We start from the raw sequence: 19,595 nt of genomic DNA, 5'->3' as shown, positions 1-19,595 counted from the left end.
AGAAAGAAAAACACTGTGAAAAGGAGCTACCCAATTTCTAGGCAGTTTTCAAAGCAGAAGGAAAGGCTCTGCTCTGGCCAGGCCTCCTGATGGCTCCCGGCTGGGCTCAGTCATGGTTCTCTGGGTGCTCAATCCTTGTGCCAGCTGGAAAGCGCCTTCCCCACTTTTGCAAGTGTGAAGAAGCAATGAAAAGCTTCTAAGGGTAAAACAGGGGTGTTGGAGTAGTTAAAAACCTCTCGGGCTCCATTCAAATCTTTTTGCAAATGCTGGTTTTGGTTGGAAATATAATAATAGCAGGGAAGGAGTCAGGGAGCTTGTGCTGGAGGATCACCAGCACCTGCCTTTGCACCATTGCTTGGGGCCTCATTATTTCTGCTCATTTCCTTACAGGATATTCTGCTTCCAACAACGGGATTTAACCAGGGGCTTCCCTGCCTCTGTGGCATGGAGAACAGGTCAGCATCTTCTGACAGCTCTGCACAATGGGCACCGAGGCCTTTTCAGCTGGGGATGTGAGAGCAGCATGGAGATGTTCAGGTCAGCATGGGCCCAGGTGGGTGCTCTGTCCCCAGCACAGCATGTCAGGCATTGTTCCACCGAGGTCCCTGGATCCCACTGGTGAAAAGCCAATTACTCAGCTGCGTCCTACCACTGCTACTGCACCAGTGTCTGCCGGGGGCCATGAGCCTTCACATGGTGCCAAAGAAAAGGGATCTCCAGCAGCTTCCCTGACTCCACAAAGGTGGGTGGGAAAAGCTGGGTGTGCGAAGAAAGAGAGGGAGGAGAAAAAGGATGAGGAAGAGGAGGAGGAGGGTAGCATCCGTTAGCTCATGGCAGTAGGAGCTGAGATAAGGCTCGATGGGGATGGCATGGCAGGAACACCCACAAAGAAACCAGAGTTAAATGACTGTGTAGCTTCATTCATGTTAGGAAGGAGAGGATGCATCTCAAATTCCTGGTGTTTTTTTCGTTTTGTTTGGCACTTCAGTTCCAGAGCAATGTCCCTGGGCTCTTTCCATTGGCAGGTGCCAGGTTTGGGGTGCCCTCTCCATGCCAGAGGGATTTTGGTGAGGTTACAATCCTGCTTACACGTGGTGAACTCAATCCAGTCTTTGGTTTACATATCACATCATCCACAATCCCAATGCAAACCATCACGATGCTGCAAATACAACCCATGGTGGTGGGGAAGAAAGTGTAGGAACGTCCCCGTGTGCGGCTCCACCAGCACCACGTGGGGCTGGGATGGGGCAAACCAGCACCACTGGCTGCAGACAAGTGAGTGGCAGTGTTTGTCCAAGGGGAGAGCAATGGGTGCAAGAGCTATTTTAATCTGCGGTGACTCATGGCAAGCACATCGTGACTCACCGCAGAGTTTGGTGGTTTGGCTGGTTTGGAGATGTGTCAGGTTCCCCGTGCAGGAGAAGGACGGTGTTGAACACTGGGGAATGAGCTGCCATTTCTTTCTGCTGCCTAAACATGGGCCTTGCCATAGGGTGTAGCCATAGCATGGCATTGCTTGGCACAGCATGGCATGGACCAGCATGGCATGGACCAGCATGTCAAGCCCCCACCCGCCACCACCTTCATGTTTCACTGGGCTTTGTCTCACTCACACAGGACTGCAAAGCCAAGAGTCAGCCTTAGGGCACCCATCACCGAGGGAACCCAAAGCATCACGGGTGCAGCATCACCTGCAACATCACGCTGCCAAGGGCCAGTCACGGTGTGAGGAGCACTCAGACACTGATGCCTTATGGGGCAGTTTGATAAAAAGAAATCATTCCTAAGGTGTTTCAGCCCTCACTCACAGAGCTGCTCACTAGCAGGACAGGCTCTTTTGCAGGTGCTGTCTCCCAGTGCAGGGCGCCCACCCTACGCTGCTGCGCAGAGCTCATCCCTTACAGGCAATAAAATCTGTGTCGACTCTGCTTGGGCTTGGCCCGGACCCTGCACCAGGAATCAGCTTCTCTGCTGCCTGAGCAGGCCTGAAAGCATTTCTTTTTCGGCAGCACTTTCCAACAAACAGCAAATCCGTAAGATTTCTTCTTGGCACCGACAGGAGCATTTTTTCAGTGATTGATTTTCTCTGTTGCGATTCAGAGAAAGGCTCCCCCCGTTTCTAGGAATCCCGGCGAGCACAGGTTGTTCCCTCACGCAGGACAATGCTCCGCAGGCAGCACACCCCAGCCCGCACCCCATTCAGGGGGCCCCGGGGGTGCCCTCCCTGGCTTGCAGCTCCTAATCCAAGAAAGGACACACACACACACAGAGTCAGGGAGGTGCCTTGTGTGTGCCGCAGGGTGACGGTGCCCTTTTCAAGGACTGTGCGTGCATGCCTGGCCATGGGTGCCCTCAGAAACCCCCCAGATGCCCCAGGGGTCCCCAGTTTGTGGGTGCAGAGGGCATATGGGTGTGATGGTACCAACGTGGGGCAGCGGCAGGTACCGCACGGATAGGAGGAGCAGGTACCCCAATGGGGGCGGATGCAGTAACCCCAACGGGGGCAGCAGCAGCTACCCCAATGGGGGGTGGGCGCAGGCACCCCAGTCCTTGCGCGTTCTCCGCTCTCGCACCGGGGGCTCCGCGCTCGCACCCCGGGCCCGGGTCCGCGCAGTGCCCGTCCGATGCGCTCGGGGCGGCGGGAGGCGGCGGGGGCGGCCCCGCGCTAATTGCATAAGCGGGACGTCAATGGGGGAAGCGCGGGAAGATGGCGCCCCCGCCGCGCGCCGCCGCTCCCCGCCGCGGGCCCCGGGCGGGCGGGCGCTGACCCGGAGCGAGCGGCGGTAACGGCGGCGGAGCGGGCAGCGCTAAGGGCACTGGTAAGGGCAGCGCTGCGGGGACACGGGGTCGGCCCCACGGGGTCGGCGTGAGCGCAGCCCGGCGGGAAGCGCCCGGGGCGGCGGGGCCGGGCGGGATGGACGGAGGGGACGGACGGATGGACGGCGCCGCAGCGCCTTTGAATGAGCCAATGGCGGCGGGGCCCGCGGCCGCCGCTCCCGGGGCTGCCCCTGGCGCTCCCGCCCGGCAGGTGCCGCCGGACCCGCCGCTCTCCCGCTCCTCCGCGGGGCTGGCGGCGGGGACAAGGGGCCGACTCGGAGCTCCCCCCCCATCTCTTCCCGGTGGGTCCCGCTGCCCGGCGCGGCGGCGGCGGGGGAGCTCCCAGCCGTGTGCGCGGGACCGGGATAGGGGAGGAGCGAAGGGAGCTGAGCCCCCGCCACCGGGCGCGCTCCCCGGGTCTGGGGGGCCGCGGAGCTGCCGCCCGTTTCATAACCGCGAGAAGCCGCGCTGCCGGTGACATGTCGCAGCTCGCTGCCGCCGCGGCTCCCGCCAGCCCCGCGCCCGCCGCTTTACCGTGAGCTCCATCGCTCCTGCCCCGCCCGTGCTCGGGCAGCGGGAGCGCCGTGACCCGCAGGGTCCGGGCAAGAGGGAGTTTGTGTCGTGCACGGCGTGGTCAGGCTTCGTGGTGTGATCCGCGGCGCGGGGCCACGCGTGCGACGGGAGCGCAGAGAGGAGCAAAGTAACTTTTAAGTTGTTTTACTGATGTCTGTCGGGGATTTACTGGTGTCTGTCGGGGATCGCAGCTACAGGGTTGGTGCTGCCGGCTGGGGACGGCTTCTGTGACTTCCACACTTCAAACCTTTCTGTAGTGAAACTCGGCTGCTCGCTTGCACTCGCTGTGTGTGGTGCTGCCACTTCCCTGCTCATGCAGTGTGCCTATCACTTTTGAGCCTGTGGAACTGCTGAGAAAGTGTGACTTAAAAATCACATTACATTTAAAGCCATTATTCCTCATGTGCCCCTGCCCAAGGCTGAGCTGGTGCAGGCCTGTGGTATGTCCCTGTGTCACACAGAGTGGCTCTGTGCTGCAGGAGCTAAGGCACTCAGGGGGTGAACTCATTTGTGTTCAATATTAGCAGAGATTTTAGCTGCTCCCTTTGATTTCACATGAATTAACCTGTCTCATCAGCACTTATTTTGTGGGTCCTGAGCCCCACTGGTGGGGCTGAGCCTGGTAAAACCCTCCATCACACCATGCTTGGCAATGGGTGCTTGGTGTCACAGTGCAAGGGCCGGGTGATGACCATGTGCATCCTCTCCAGGCTCTGCTGATGGAGACCACCAAGCTCAACCCCATCATCCGGGATGTCTATGCTGCTGCTGGCCGTGTCCAGCAAGCACCGGCTGCGGCACGGAGGGGCAGCGGCTGCAGAGAGCTCATGGTCAAGCTGACGGAGGGGCAGTACGTGCTGTGCCGCTGGACCGACGGGCTCTATTACCTTGGGAAGATCAAAAGGGTAACGTGGGCACCCAAAAAGGGTAACGTGGGCACCCAAAAAGGGTAACATGGGCACTCCAAGTGTAGGTAGCACCGCTGCGGGGTCACCTTGTGGCTCGGAGGGTTGCTGGCCTGGGCTGCAGCATGTCCTGTGGTCACTGAGGCATTTTGGGTTGATGTCCTGCCTTTGGGTGTCATACTCTGAACCCAACTTGCCACAGCTCTAGTAGGCAGGGCTGGTCACCAGGGAAACTAGGGAAGCACTGGGAATGGGAGCTGATGCTTGATGGTTCTTTGCACTCTCCCCGTGCAGGTGAGTGGCTCCAAGCAAAGCTGCCTTGTCACATTTGAGGACAACTCCAAGTACTGGGTCCTCTGGAAGGACATTCAGCATGGTGAGTGCTTCCCTGTCTTCCCTTCCCACTGTCGTGTCGGTGACTCATTCCCGGCACCACAGAGATGCGGCTGTGCCTTGCACATCCCCAACTCTGCCATCTCCATCCTGCAGCCGGTGTCCCCGGAGAGGAGCCCAAGTGCAACATCTGCCTGGGACAGACATCGGGTCCCATGAATGAAATCCTCATCTGCGGGAAGTGTGGTCTGGGTGAGTGTGGACCTGTACCTCACGATCTGCTGGGTCCCACCACGGGGTGAGGGTCCAGCCAGCCTAGCAGTGCTCACGCTGAGCCTTCCCACAGGTTATCACCAGCAGTGCCATGTCCCAGTGGCGAGTGGCGGCGAGAGCCCGCTGGGGACACCGTGGTTCTGCCGCCGCTGCATATTTGCCCTGGCTGTGAGGGTGAGTGAGGCTGCCCGGGGTTCCCAGCTCCTTGTGCTGCCCACCCTTGGTGCAGGATGTGGCCCTCAAGTGGCTGTGCTGACCCTTATCCTTCTCACCTCTGCAGAAAGGGGGTGCCCTGAAGAAGGGGGCCATTGCCAAGACACTGCAAGCTGTCAAGATGGTGCTGTCCTACAACCCCGACCTCCTCGAGTGGGACTCCCCACACCGGACCAACCAGCAGCAGTGCTACTGCTACTGTGGCGGCCCTGGCGAGTAAGCCCCTGCCTGCCGGGAGGGTGGTTGTGTCTGGTTTGGTGGGGAAGAGCATTTACAAATGAAGGTGGGATCAGGGTCGGGACTTTATCCCTTCCAGGAGAGAAGTCCCCAGCTTGCAGGGCATTGTCCTGGCTTTGCCATCCGAATCTCCGCTCATTCCTGGAGACTCTGTTTGCATCCACCTCTGTGGCTGCATTAAGTACAAGTTGGGGCCAGACTTTCTTTCCCTGGTAGAGCTCTGTGCTTGGGAGGGGGCCAGGGCAGTGGGTGCCACAAGCTGCCCTCACTGTTACCCCCCTCCTCTCCCTCCCCAGGTGGTACCTGAAGATGCTGCAGTGCTACCGCTGCCGGCAGTGGTTCCATGAAGCCTGCACCCAGTGCCTCAACGACCCCATGATGTTCGGGGACCGGTACGTCCCTTCCAGGCTCTGCTGGGCTGGTGCTGGGTGTCAGAACTGGGTTCCCCAGAGGGCTCATGCATGGACACATCCCCAGTCCATGTCTTTCCAATCCAGCTGCCCTGGTGCAAGTGGGTGGCCCCGTCCTGCAGAGTTCAGCTCCTCCTGGCCATGCTGTCACTGTTAGCAACTGGAGTACTCTTCCTCACCCCAGCCTTCCCTAGGCCCTGCATGGCTGTGGGGTGACCCCCACCCCAGCACTCTTCCTCCCTGCTGTTTTCCAGGTTCTACGTGTTTTTCTGCTCCGTGTGCAACCAGGGACCTGAATACATCAAGCGCCTGCCTCTGAGATGGTAAGAAACAGCCCCAGCGCCTTTGTACCCTCAAGTGTACCTTGATGATCTGAAAGCACTTTGTAAAGTGTATTAACAGTGCTGGCAGCCGAGCTCCTCCCTGCTGCTCCTCTTTTGCTTGGCCATGTTACTGATGCTGATGGGCTGCTGGGAATGTTTTGAGTTGGAAGGGACCGTAAAGCTCATCCAGTTCCAACCCCTGCCACAGGCAGGGACACCTTCCACTAGAGCAGCTTGCTCCAAGCCCCTGTGTCCGACCTGGCCTTGAACACTGCCGGGGATGGGGCAGCCAGAGCTTTCAGAGCTTGCTATCTGGCTACAATTCACATGAATAAGATGTACCGTACCTAACTGCAGCAAGAGCACACGGCTGAGGCTTGTTAAAAAGTTGGAAAACTGATCCACACAAATCCTGCTGGGGAGAGGGTGGGCTGCTGACCCTCCCAATCCCATCGCTCCTGCAGGGTGGATGTCGTCCATCTCGCCCTCTACAACCTGGGTGTACAGAGCAAGAAGAAATACTTTGACTTCGAGGAGATCTTGGCCTTTGTGAACCACCACTGGGACCTGCTGCAGCTCGGGAAGGTAAAATTGTGCAGCTTGGGATGGGGCTGGAGAGCAGTCTTTGCATCATAGCCCAGCCTGACCACTGCCATCTCCCACAGCTGACAGGTACCCCCATCTCTGAGCGCGGCCCCCACCTTCTCAACGCCCTCAACAGCTACAAAAGCAGGTGAGACCCAGTGATGGGGATGCGATGGGATGCAGGATGCTCCCGTGTTCCCCTCACCTGAGAGCTGCTACTTCCCCTTCACTTCCCAGGTTTCTGTGTGGGAAGGAAATCAAAAAGAAGAAATGCATCTTCCGTCTGCGGATTCGTGTCCCGCCAAACCCCCCCAGCAAAGTGCTGCCAGAGAAAGCCCCCAGCGTGGGAGAGAGCGGCTCCTGCGACCTGAAGAAGAGGGGAAAAAGCAAATATGTCCATAAAGAGAGGTGAGTGACCAAAGTAGCCCGGGCACGCCTTGCTTCTACATCTCTGGAGTGGTTTTACCCTCCTCATCTCCCCTTGCTCTGCAGCCTGCTGCCACGGCAGCTCCAGCAGCAGAAGCGGCGAGCAGCACGGCGCAAGAGGGCCAAGTTTCTGCTGGAGGACGCCATTCCCAGTGTGAGTCCATTGCCCCCTCCTCTGCATAACCACCCCGGGCTTAGCAGCTGAGTGGGATCTCCATTCCCATCCCTGTGGCTCCCCACAAGGTTCCCCCGCTCCTGCGGTCAGGGAGAGCTCCTGTCCCTTGCCCTGGGGTTTGCAAACGTTCTGTGCCAAGCCCGCTTCCCAGGGGAAGGAGCGCGGTGGCTCCCAGGCAGAGGGGGATGATGCCGGGGCCGCGGGCAGCACCGCTCTGCTCGGCAGTGACGACTGAGCTTGTTTTCGCGGCGCAGAGTGACTTCACCTCGGCCTGGAGCACCAACCACCACCTGGCCAGCATCTTTGACTTCACACTGGATGAAATTCAGAGCCTGAAAAGGTCCGTGCGGCCGGGGCAGGGCTGTGGGTGGCCAGGGGGTGGTTAAACACCCAAGTGTGAAGCCAGGGCTGGGGATGGAATGGGCCGCAGTGACCCTTGCACCAGGCTGGGGCTGATGCTGCATCTTGTCTCCAGTGCCAGCTCGGGACAGACTTTCCTATCAGATGTGGACTCCACGGATGCTGCCAGCACCTCAGGCTCAGCCACCACAAGCCTCTCCTATGAGTCCAGGTCAGTGCTGTGCCCCTTGGCCCTTCCACTTGGGACCCAGTGGCATGGCCGGGGAGGTAAGGGGCTGCCCCTTTCCCACCACAGCACCCTCATGTCCTGGTATGGGGATGTCCTACATCGGGGAGCCTTTCCTCTTTGGTCCCAAAGCCTTGCTGGGTGTGCAGGGTCAGAGCTGTTGGTCCTTCCTGGGCTCATCCCAATTCCCAGCCTGATCCCCCCATGGTCACAGTGTGGGTACAGCAAGCACACTGCAGGGGGGACCTTTTGGGTGCTGCCCTCACCTCTCCTCTGTCCCCTCTCGCAGTCGGAGGACCGTGGGCAGCCGCAAGCGCAAGTTGTCATCACCAGCGTACGCCTCAGCGGGGGCCAAGAGGAGAAGTGGGGAGATGGGTGGGCGCCCGGCCACGGGCACCCCTGAGGGCAGCGAGGCAGCCTGCGGCCCGGACCGCACCGATGACGGCATTGACAGCCACACCTTCGAGAGCATCAGCGAGGACGACTCCTCCCTCTCCCACCTCAAGTCCTCCATCAGCAGCTACTTTGGGGCCGCAGGCAGGCTGGTGTGCGGGGAGAAGTACCAGGTGCTGGCGCGAAGGGTGACGCTGGAGGGGAAGGTGCAGTACCTGGTGGAGTGGGAAGGCACGACTCCGTACTGAGCCCCGCCAGCCCCAGAAACTCTCCCAGAGCCAAACCAGAGGAGATGGGGATGATGGGAACCCCTCGCTATGAATCAGAGGAGCTCGTCTGCGGCAGGGCTGGGACCTCTCTGTGCTGGTGGTCCTGGCTGGGGCCAGATCCTCGGAAACCACCATGGATGGAGGCAGTGCTGGAGCCGGTGCCTTCAGTGGTGCTGCGCATGGTGAAACCCGCAGCCTTGCTGTTTTAATAACTGTTACTTTAATGGCCATGTGTATGCAAAGAGTGTGGCCCAGCTCCGCTTTCCTGATGGAGCCTTTGTCCGAGCCTAAGGCACCACCATGGTGGTGGTAAGAGCAGTGAATGGGTCTGGCCTTTCCAGAAGGGTCCCCCAGCATGGCTGGGTGCCCCCTGGGGAAGCCTATTTGGGGGATACCCCACAACCTGCTCACACAGATGTCACGTCCAAGCCTTGCAGTGCAGACTTGAGGGGGTCCTGCTGCTAAAGCAGAAAGCACCTCCCTCACCTGGGCTTTCACTGCCTGTCCCTGTGCCTATAGGAGACTGTGTGTGACTCTCACCAGAGTGTGTGGGGTTTTCCTCCTCCTCATAAATCCATTCATTAAAGGAATGTGGTTTGTTTTAAATGAGGGGCAAATGCCCTGTCAACAGCCCTGTGGCCAGCTTTCCTGGCTGCGGGGCAGATGTATGTGGTTGCTCTGGTCCCCTGACCTGGACTGTGTGGTGATGCACCAGCTTCATTTCCCTGTTCTTCTGACAATCATGGTCTTGGAAGAGATCAGCCAAAATATACACCCTTGCCTTAAAACCACCATGGGCATTGCACAGGCTGGAGCCTGAGGCCTTTGTTCCCATGGGAATTCTTGTCCTGAATGTGCCAAACAAGCAGACAAACCAAAAAGACTGAAGAGGACAGCAGGGGCATAGGGAGGGGTTGTACCAGGCCCTCACGATCATCCTGGTGGCCTTGTGGCTGTGCTTTCTGCTACCAGCACGGTGTGGATGTTTGTGAGCATGTGAGGTTGATTTGTCTGCAGAAGGGGAGGAGCAGCCCCTTCTCTAACTAAAGCAATAGAGCCAGGGTGTTCAGGAGCAAAGCGGTTGTCTTTTTTAAAGGAATTCTAATAGCATCAGATGTATTTGTTAGATTTCTTTTGTTCTAAGAGAGAAAGAGATTTTTAATGTTGGCCTCCTTGTCTCTCCCCTATAACCACTGGGACTGTCCCATGGGGATGAAAGGTGTCATCCTTTTGAGAGATGGGACCCCCCATCCCTACAGGGAGAGGTGCAGCTCCTGCAGGAGCCTGGTCACTCCCCATCCTGCCTTGGCTTTGTCACCAATGGGTCACTTAAAGTATTCCCCTTTCACGAGTGCCTGTGAAGCCCTCATTATTGTCCAAGTTGCTGCCTGGGGGTCCGGGGGCTGCCAAGAGCTGTGCCAGGGCCATGGAGGGGGGTTATTCCCATGGGGTGGCCAAAGGACATTGCATGGGTGGGAGCACCCAACATGTGGCCTTGGTTCCTCACCTCTCCCTCTGTTCCCTTTCTTCTCCTGGCCTCTTGCAGAGAATTGAATGTGGAGCCTTAAAAACTATTTCTGTTGCAGAGTATATTTTGTATTAGCTGTGATAGATAATTATAATGACTCTGTGCACCTTCTGAAGATTTATGAGTTCAGGTTGCTGCTTGTAATAACCAGCCCTTGTTATACCCAAGTTGTAATTAATATGTCTGATGTACAATTAAAAACCCAAGGTTTTTTCTAACATCACTGGTTCTTTGGAGTGTCAGGATTATTGAGTTTGGGCACTGGGGGTCAGTGTGTACTCCAGGCAGATGTCCATTGCTGAGCCATGCTCTGTGCCAGGGTGAGATGTGCCCTCAGCTGGAGAGATGCTGCTGTGAAGCACAAGAACAGCAGAAAGATGCAAAGGGGAGACTGTGGGCAGTTTCTTTGGGTTTAGCACTGTTGTTTCCTGCTGTCAGAGCTCAGACCATTTTCCTTCTTGTCTTTTCTTCCCTACACCTCCTTTGAGAGCTGATGGGGCTACACAAGCCTGCCTGAATGCCTGAAAAATGCCCTGTACCACTTCATTATGAGCCCAAAATGGGCAGATGGAAGCCAGTGGAGCATCAGTCAACATCGGGCCAAGGAGAGTCACTGCAGCCCATGATGAGCCCTTCCTCTTGCCCAGCTCACTGTATCAGCAAACTGCATCAACACTGAGCCTGCCCAGGTAAGAAACACTGCTGTTTATTCCCTTCCCAGTCTCATAAATAACTTGATCCTGTTCCATAAGTTATATCCCATGAAACTATTAATGTGAGCATCTTTTTGCAAGGTTAAACATGGCCTGGGTAGAAAGCCACTGTTGAAGTGTGGGTAGGGGATGCATGGCTGGTGATGTCCTGGTCCTGCACTTGCTGTCTCTGAACTGGCCATGGATGTTGCTCATCTCAGCCTAGCTCAGCCCAGCTCAGCGGGTAGGGTCAGTGTGTGTGCTGCTTGCAGCTCCTGGTAAATCCTTGCAGCATCCGCTTAAGTCTGCTGTTTCCTTGGATTCTGTAGGACTCAAACCAGCACGTTGCGTGGCAGCAGCAGAGGGTGTGAGCCAGTGCATCGCCGGGTGCCCAGCAGCATCCTGCTGCCTCTGGGCTGCTCGGTGCATCCTGGAGCACAGGGTCAGGCCAAGGAGGGGAGGTTTCAAGTGCAAATGATATTCCCAATCCCAAGTTTCTGTGTTATAAACAAACTTGTGAAGATATAAACTGCTTCCTTGTGTCAGCCTGTACAGGGAGACCAGCGGGGCTCAGCACGTTTTACCTGGTGCTTTCTGTACATCTTAGTTAGTCCCGTGGGACACTTTCCTCCAGCCATTTGAGGTAGAGAGGGTTTCCTTGGTCAATAGGCAGGCTGATGGTTTCAGGAATTTCAAAGGGATGGATGGATCTAAAGTGGAAACAGATGCAGAGGAACAGTGTCACCAGCAGCCCCGCTCGCAGGCGCAGGAAGCAGAGGTCTCCGCTCCCAGCCGTGCGCTGACTTCAAAGCACCCGCATCTTCTTTTTGCCATGTGAGAATGTTGCTTTGAGTTTGGGGTTTACCGCAGCCAGCAGCTGACTGCCAGGGGCCCTGGCCCAAGGCTGGCTCTGTTCACCACCCAGTGCTTGGGAAACAGGAAATCCTGCCTGGAGGCAGCCAGGGAATGATCTGTGTTTGGAGGAGAATCCCTCCCTGTACCCAGTACAGAGGGACTGGTTGAAGCCCAAGAGCTGATATTTCTGCCACCCTTTTCTGCTGATGCTATCTTTGGGTTTTTCTAGCTCACAAGGTACATCAGGACCACTTAACCTCGCCCTTACTGGATGGGAAGGGGCTCAAGGGACCTGACTCCTAAAGCCTGAGCAGGAGATGGCAGCCTACCTTAGACTGGAAACCCAGTGCTCCCGCAGAGCCAGAGCCTCACCTGACGTAGTTGGACAATTCGCCTATTTTCGATGTCCTTGTTTTCACCAACTGTGGAGAGTAAAAAAACCCAAACTGAAACAAACCCCGAGGGGGAAGTAAAGGGGATGAAGCAATCCTGCATGCACAGTCCCCCTGCACCCAGCCAGCATGCCAGCCCCAGCCACCACTGCCATGCCCTCAGGCAGGCGTTCAGGGTCCATGGGTACTGTCCTAAATCTTGGGCTGGGCTGGGGATTTTGTGATGTGGGAATTGTCACTTACCAGCAGTATTTCAGTGGATTCTTCCAGTTCCCCTTCCCAGAAATACCTGGATTTAAAAGAAAAGAAGCATCAGCAAATGCAGCTCTGGCTGCAGCCCTGCTGATACCCCAGGGAGGAGGTTCACTTCCCTGCCTGGTGCTTTCTGCACATGGCCGTTCCTTTATAAAGTGGTGCTCCAGAAGCATCACTGGCCCAAAATGCTGCTGCGCATGTGACTGAGCATCCTGGATTCACAGACTAGAGCCTTCTTGGCTGTGTCAATCTAGAGAGAGCTGCCCCAGGGGACAGCAGGGCACAGGAGCTGGGACTGGGGTGGCCATGGCAGGGCTGTGCGGTAGTGGTCCTGCTCCAAGCTTGGGAACAATGCCCACAGGGACTGTAGCACGACTGCAGCTGAGAAGCTGAGTACAGCAGCATCTTGCTTTTCTCCTCTCTTTCCCTGCAGGAGAGGAGATGCACTTCCGAGTCAGAAAGGACCTTTCAGAACATTTATGTTGACAAAAGGCCATGGGGATTTCATCTGTGTGCTGGGTTCTGTGCGAGGAGGCAATCGGAGGCATCAGGGTGTCTCTCGAGCAGGGCTCGGAGGAGAAACCAGCTGAAGCAGGCAAGGCTGCGTGAGAGCAACTCAGCTCTGGCCATTGTGGCACAAGGGGAGGAATGATTTTACTGGGTTTGCCCCATTTCAGCAGCCTCAGCTGGGCTATGGGAGAGTGGGGATGTGGGGGTAGGCCAGGGTGCTTCTAAGATCACCCTGTTTTAGGGCTTTGCTTTTTAACCCCTTTAACAAGTGCAATCCCTTTGCATGGATGGCTGAGGATACCTGCAGAACATAGCTGGTTGTATTTCAAGGTCAAAGATGCGGGTTTTTCTTCCTGAAAGTGCTGCTTAATTCTGTAAAGGCCAATTTTCTGCTCCCTGTCTTAGCTGCTCTTTAGATCCTCTAAAAATAGGCACCACATCCTCAGGCCCATAAATCACCTTCCTCTTTGCTAGATCTCTATGTAGCCAAGTAACCAATAAGTAAGTGGTCCCCATGGGCAGCTGGAGCATCTGCACTTCTGAATAAGCTGAGAGCACTTTGCACGGGTGAAGATCATCTTTACCATCTGCAACAACCAACAGATCCAGCAGCCTTCTGGAAACTGCCTCCTCTCGCCAGGGCTCAGGGTGTCCATCTCCTCCCCTTGGGGAGCCTGGGTTTGCCTCCTCCATTGGGGAATATTGAGCCCAACTTACAAGGCTGAGCTCTTGGGCAGGATGTTCACGTAGGCAGCCAGCTTCTTATCCATGATGGCCCTGGGTGAGACAGGAGGAGGAGTTAGTGCCTGTCTCAGCTTGCTGTGGCTCAGCACCCACTCCCAGGCACAGGGACATCCCCTTGTGCTGTCCCTGGCTGCCAGCAGCAGCTTTGATGCTGGAGACCTGGGATCTGAGATTAATTATTACCTGAGGAAGCAGATGCAGAGGTGCCCTATAGCTGGAGCTACTTCAGCTCAGGTCCTCGTGGCATGGTTCTGGGGCACTCCCTGCTGACCAGGAGGGTTGGGTGTTGCTCCTGGCCTGGAGCAGCACACAGGACCTGTGCCTCATACACTGCAAGGACCCTGCCTGGCATCAGCCCAGTGCACATCTCCCCGTGGGGATACCAGGGCATGGCCACAAGAACTGGGTCTGGGATGGCTAAGAAGGGTTTTGTCTCCCAGACATGTATTTATGCTGTCAAACTGTGCCCCTTCCTCGTATAACAGATTAAATGTGGAGCTTGTTAAACTAACAACATCAAGGTTTTTCTACCCAAAATGTCCTAGAAATCTGAAGCCCAAATTAAATTCCTTCCCTCCGGCTGCTTCTTTTAGCTGTGGGCTGATGTGTTACTGCAGAGCTGCTTGGGTATACCGGCAGAAGTGATATTTGAGTGATTAAAGAGTCCTGAAGCAATCTCAGGGTGGATTTTGAGAAGAACTAGGTCAGATGTTGTGTTTTCTGACCACAGCAATGTCTGGGCCCTTCTCACAGCGATGGCAGCCCTGTCCCTAGACACTAGTGCCTTCTCCTTTGGTTTTCCTTAACACTGGCCTCACAGGGCCCTACTTTGCACCAAGTGCTATGACAATGCAAACATTTAACTTCTAGTTGACTTTGAACTGCAGAGAAGACCGGAGTGATGAGATATGGGAAGGCTTGATTCAACAACCTGCAAAAGTTAACTCGAAGAGGAGCAGAAGGAGCCTCCCCACTGTACCGCACCTTGCAGTCAGCCTCTGCCCCACAGGGAAAGCTGGGCTCTCGTCTGAATGTGCATCAGCTCCTTTGCATTTGTCTGCATTATCAGCCCTGCTTTCCATGTAAAGGTTTGTACCTTGTAACTATGAGCACAAGGCAAAAGTGCCCTCATGGGGCTGCTCAGGTTCTGCTGCAGGTCAGGGAGGATCTGAGAGTTGCCAGAGCACTGGGAGGAAAGCAGCCCTTCCCAACAATTCCATAACATCTTGCCACCCCAGCACTGCACTGGAGAACCAGTGCCTGAACCCAGCTAACTGGAGGAATTTGGTTTAATGTCTAAGCACAGCAAGGTGATGGAGATGGGCTTCTCCCTGCCCATGGCTCGGAGAGGACAGCCATCGAGGAGGCTCTGGCTTGTTTGCTCTCACCATGTGCAGCCAGTGGTAGGCATTTAATGCTTGTAGAGCATCTTGAGTTAATCTGTAGACCAACAAACTGCCGCAGCAGGAGCGGAGATATCCCCCGCTGCGTTTGTCATGTCGAACACATGGCACAAATCCTTTTGTTTCTGCTGCCTGCATCCCCCAAGTCATTTTAGTGCAGGAACCTTTTGATTTGAGTGGGTAGCTTCTAATTGCTTCTGCTCTGTTCCAATACGCTGTGATCCCAACTGAGATCCTGAACTTTGTTCCAGCAAACTCAGAGGAAACAAGCGGCCGCCACGTGAACGGGAAACATCATAAAAAGCTGAACGTGATCAGTGGAAAACATCTGCATAATACATGGTATCTTTGGGTTGGGCACTTGATGTGTGTCCCTGCCTCACAGCAGGCTCTGAACTGAGACAGATGAAATATTAATAAGCAGAGAAGCAAGGAAAATGATCTGCACAAGTCTAAGGCAGGACCCGAGGCTGCTCGGCTGTTACGTGAGGTGCAGTGGCCACATCATCCAGCCCAAAGGAATCAGCTTCTCACAGCAGGCACGGGGGAGAGGGCAGATCTGTGTGGACTCGGGAGTTTCTTCTGAGGCTTTAAAGTTAACAGTAATCCAGATAAACTGGGTCAGAACGGACACAACAAACAAGCTGGATACTGAATTCTACCTGCAGTTAATCTGCTTTCCCAAACATTGAACCCTTTTTCCTTAAAACCAGTGGAAGTTTCCTTTCAGACTGATCTATCAGAGTGAGTGCTCCTCTGAGCAATGTAAAGGAAGAATAAGCAACAGCACAGGAAAAAGGTGTGCAGGAAAATGAGTGTAGAAGCCCCGTGCCATCCTCTACAACCACGGCTCATTCATCCAAATCCCAGAACAAAGGAATAATTACTCCACCAGTAAAAACACAACCAAAGTACATGTAGCTCAGCAGTGGGGAGTGATTTATTTCCCCTCCCTTCCCTGCAAGATAAGGAACAAAGAGTGGAAAACATTTGCAAAGGTGTTGAGATGAAGCATTTTGAGGAACTGAGGCTCTTTCACCAGCCATGTACAGTTACTTCTTTTTGCAGAAGACACCAAGCAGTGCAGACATTATTCTGTTTGAATTGCAGTATTTAAGGTGACACAAAATCCCTTTCAGAAGCCTGTCAGTTCCTGAATGACTTTTTGGGAATGCTTTACAGAAGACAGAGAGGTTTTGGCAAGCAGCAAGGTAGGAGGGAAAACAGCACAGGAGGTGTTGCAGGAAACTGCATGGTCCATCATAAACATTGCCCCAGTCAACACAGTTCCAGTGCTTTGAACAAACCATCTATTGAGGCAGGGACTGACAGATGTGTGAAAAACAACCTGCATGCAAACCAGCATGCGAAGTATCTCAGATGTTAAAAGAGGGGAAAGAATAAAGGCAAACCCCTTATTTGCTGCAGTTTGGTCAGCAGAGTGCAGGCTTCAGGTGGTGCCTGAAGTGCCTGTTCTCTTTGCTGTGGACCACTTCTGCCTCATACTTATTCTCATGGCAGTGTGCTGTGCTTTATCCCCCTCCATAAACACCTCTGCTGCAATTTGTTATCTGTATTGTTCTAGAGAAGAAGACTGTTAGATCAGAGAACATGGAACTGGGGCTTAATCCATCTGAGGACTCGGAGATTTAGGGCCATGGCTTTAAAATGAAAGGCAGTGGAATAAACTGAGAATTGGCTTGATGTTACTGCAGCACTGACTTCAGAGACAATTGCCAGCTTTCTTTTAGAAAGCACAGCTCTTGGTAAGTGGATATGTGGTACAGAGAGACGAGGAGAGCGCAGGAGAAAAAGAACACCATTTGGGTAGAAGTACAAAGCGCAGGGAAGTACAGATGCTCTCGAGAGACACGGGAAAGCTTTGTTCCACAAGAATAAGGCTTGCTTTTCCATTTCAAAGAACTCAAGAAGCCATCAGGGGAAGTGCCTCTGTACCTTGCAATATCCTTGGCAATCTGCTCATTGAGGCAGTTGATGAAGGCAATGGAGTGAGTCCCAGAGATGTAGCTGCCGGTGATGGCAGAGTGCAGCTGAAGAGTGAGACTCCTCAGCACCGGGTACATCAGCAACGACAGAGTCACCACCTAAAATGCAAGACATGTTAGTGATGATGCCAGTGAAAATATTGCCTTTTGTAAAAGCAGGCACTTGTCTGTGGCTCAAGGGAAGTCTTTGGTCCTCTTTCAACATTACAGTAACGCTACTTGTAACTTCAGTGAAAACATCCTCATAGAGAGATCCATTCTCCTTCCACAAGGCAGGAAAGGGTCAGGTTTGGAGGCTGCATCAGCCCAGGAGTGCCCAGACCTGTGGGTTACAGACCCTACCACACAGTCTCCACAGCCACGACTGGTTTTCCAAAGGAGAATAAGGAGGTAAGACTGGTTGTCTCTGTTAAAATACATCTCTCCTGCTGTAGCTGCAGGGTGAGGCATGTCCACCCCTCTGGCAATCGGTGGGGATGGGACCCTCTGCCTCCCCACAGATGTGTAAAGGAGAACAGTATGTCAAGTAGGGGTAGGGATCTGCCCATAGAAAACAGAGGTGGGCTGGAGCCTGATGTGGGAGCAGAGCCCTGGGGTAAGACAGTCTGTGCAGGGACAATTACTCTCTCCTGCTGGTGGATGTTGCACAGCCCAGCCAGGCTATGATAGAGACTCTCACTAGCAGGCAAGGGAGAGAAGACTTAAGCACAGGTCTTAAGTTCATTTCTTCCTAATTCTCTCATTCTAATAGGACAGTGAAATTGCATCCTTTGGGGCACAGACCCCCTAATGGACACAGCCCAGGTCTCTGTCTGATGGGCTGCAGAAAACAGTAACACCCTCTCCACAGGCTAGCAGCGCAGTGGCAACAGGTTGGTTTTGTGTCCATTATTGCTGCCAAGCCCCTTCGCTGCTCTTTGTACCCGCATGCCATAAACAGCCACATGAAAATACACCATCAGCACAGCAGGACGCTGCAGGAACAGCAATGGGAAGGTTAGTTTGGTGTGCTGAGTAATGGCTGCAGGATGGTGCCGTACCCGGGGCTGCAGCACTCGCCTTCTCTGCACAGCTGCTCTCTCTTTGTCTTTTGTCTTGTTTTGGAATAAACAGCATCTGGCCCTTATTCAGCCACAGTGATAAAAAAGGTGCTTATAACACTAAGAATATATCCCTTATTTCCTCCCTCCTTTGTCCTCTGAAAATTCCATGGGCCCATGTCATAGATTGGGTTCTATTAAGGTTGAATTAAGGAAAATCTTTCTTGTCACCACAAGAGCTCATTCCCATTTGGAACATGACTGATGAGCTGCACTGGTTGTCTCCTTTTTTCCAATCCATTGGAGGAAATACTCTTTGTTATCACAAGGTTTCTCATAAGAATTTTTAGAGCTTCTTTCATGCTTTTTTCCCCCACTAAACCATTTAGCAAATACAATGCAACAAATCTCAGGAGCTACTCAAGATAGTTAAAGCAAACAGGAATATGCTGGTGTATGTGTTTTTCCAGATTAGAATGTAATCATGCTCCCTGCTTAGCATAGAAAGCATAATCTGACCTGTTCAGCACGGCAATCATTAATCTCCGTGGAAAACGTAAGTACATGGGATGAGGAAAACCCCATGACCATTTGCATTGAAGAGTGACCACTCTCTTGGGGGTTTTGGGGTGGTTCCCCCCCCTTTTTTTCTGTGAAGAAAGATAAAAGCTGCTTTTTTCCCCCCAAATAATTGTATTTGCCAAAGGATGGTGCAAACGTGGAGTGAAACAACCTGATAAACCCAATAAACCCACTGCCAAAATGTTGACCAATGCTGAGAATCCTGCTATCAGATTTAAGCATTCCATTGAACAGCACCAAGCAGCAGAATTCCAGCTGAGTTTAGAGAGACTGAAACTCCTGCAGGATTTCTTTTGGCTTCGGTGCACTAAAAACAGCTTCAGGGTTTAAAATTACTGCGCTGGGACTTTTTGCCCGGTTTTGATGAGGTTCTGTCAAAAAGAATACAAACCCCAAACACAACCTGTGGCAATCCCGAGTGTGCTGTCAGCTTCCTGGGGCAAGTGGGAAAAGCTAGGAAGTTCCCTGTGCTCTCTGCAGAGATTGAGCACATTCCGCCTGCACCATCTTCTATCTATGAGGTTCCCTTATAGACAGAGGTGTTTCCGTGGTCCCTTGTGCTCCCATCGCATCACCCGCATCCCCAGCTCCCAAGCACGCCGCCGACGGAGGGACCGCACTTACCAGCAGCAGGGCGCCGCGGCCCGCGCGGGGGCAACCCTGGGCAGCGGGCAGCAGCCGGCAGCGCTGGCTCAGCACCTCCATCTCCTCGGCTGCCGAGGCTCCCATCGCTCCACCTGCTCTGCCCCGAGCTGGGAGCGCTGCCCGCAGCCAGCACTGACTCCTCCTCCTCTTCCTCCTCTGCAGCCTGGCACCCGCCCGCCTGCCCCAGCGTGGGGCTGAGCCACGGCCCAGGCAGCAGCACGGGATCCCCATGGCCCTCCTGCATCCCCAGGAGCCCTTCCCTGCCAGCCCCAGCCCTGGCATCCAGGCTCCGTGCCTGCCCCTTGCTGTTCCTCACCCGCAGAGCTGGGGTCCCCCAGAAACCGGGTCCAAGCGCAGCAGGGGTAAATGGACACCCGACTATGGGTGCTGTTACCAAAACTGCACCAGCATCTGCTGGAGGA

The 19,595-nt window shown here is 54.6% G+C and overlaps 2 protein-coding genes across 2 annotated transcripts; one reads left to right on the top strand and one right to left on the bottom strand.

Moving 5' to 3' along the window:
- Positions 1-4,220: 4,220 nt before the first annotated feature.
- On the top strand, positions 4,221-8,500 carry PHF19 (PHD finger protein 19; the record flags this gene model as incomplete). Its single annotated transcript, XM_080630569.1, has 14 exons — positions 4,221-4,298; positions 4,593-4,674; positions 4,788-4,883; positions 4,978-5,078; positions 5,185-5,333; positions 5,651-5,746; positions 6,019-6,087; positions 6,552-6,672; positions 6,753-6,820; positions 6,910-7,080; positions 7,165-7,252; positions 7,528-7,613; positions 7,749-7,853; positions 8,155-8,500. 14 exons carry the CDS (start codon positions 4,221-4,223, stop codon positions 8,498-8,500), a joined length of 1,656 nt encoding a protein of 551 aa, XP_080486695.1.
- Positions 8,501-11,197: 2,697 nt separating this feature from the next.
- CUTA (cutA divalent cation tolerance homolog) lies at positions 11,198-19,233 on the bottom strand (the record flags this gene model as incomplete). Its single annotated transcript, XM_080630537.1, has 7 exons — positions 11,198-11,238; positions 11,326-11,451; positions 11,969-12,018; positions 12,232-12,277; positions 13,471-13,530; positions 16,857-17,005; positions 19,153-19,233. The coding sequence occupies 6 exons, from the start codon at positions 19,231-19,233 to the stop codon at positions 11,349-11,351; spliced, it is 489 nt and encodes a 162-aa protein (XP_080486663.1). The 3' UTR covers positions 11,198-11,238; positions 11,326-11,348.
- Between the last annotated feature and the right edge of the window lie 362 nt (positions 19,234-19,595).

The sequence above is a fragment of the Psittacula echo genome (assembly GCF_963264785.1).
Source record: "Psittacula echo genome assembly, chromosome: 16".
Lineage (NCBI taxonomy): Eukaryota > Metazoa > Chordata > Aves > Psittaciformes > Psittacidae > Psittacula > Psittacula echo.
The sequence above is the reverse complement of the archived record's forward strand: the minus strand, read 5'-3'. Positions and strand labels throughout refer to the sequence as shown.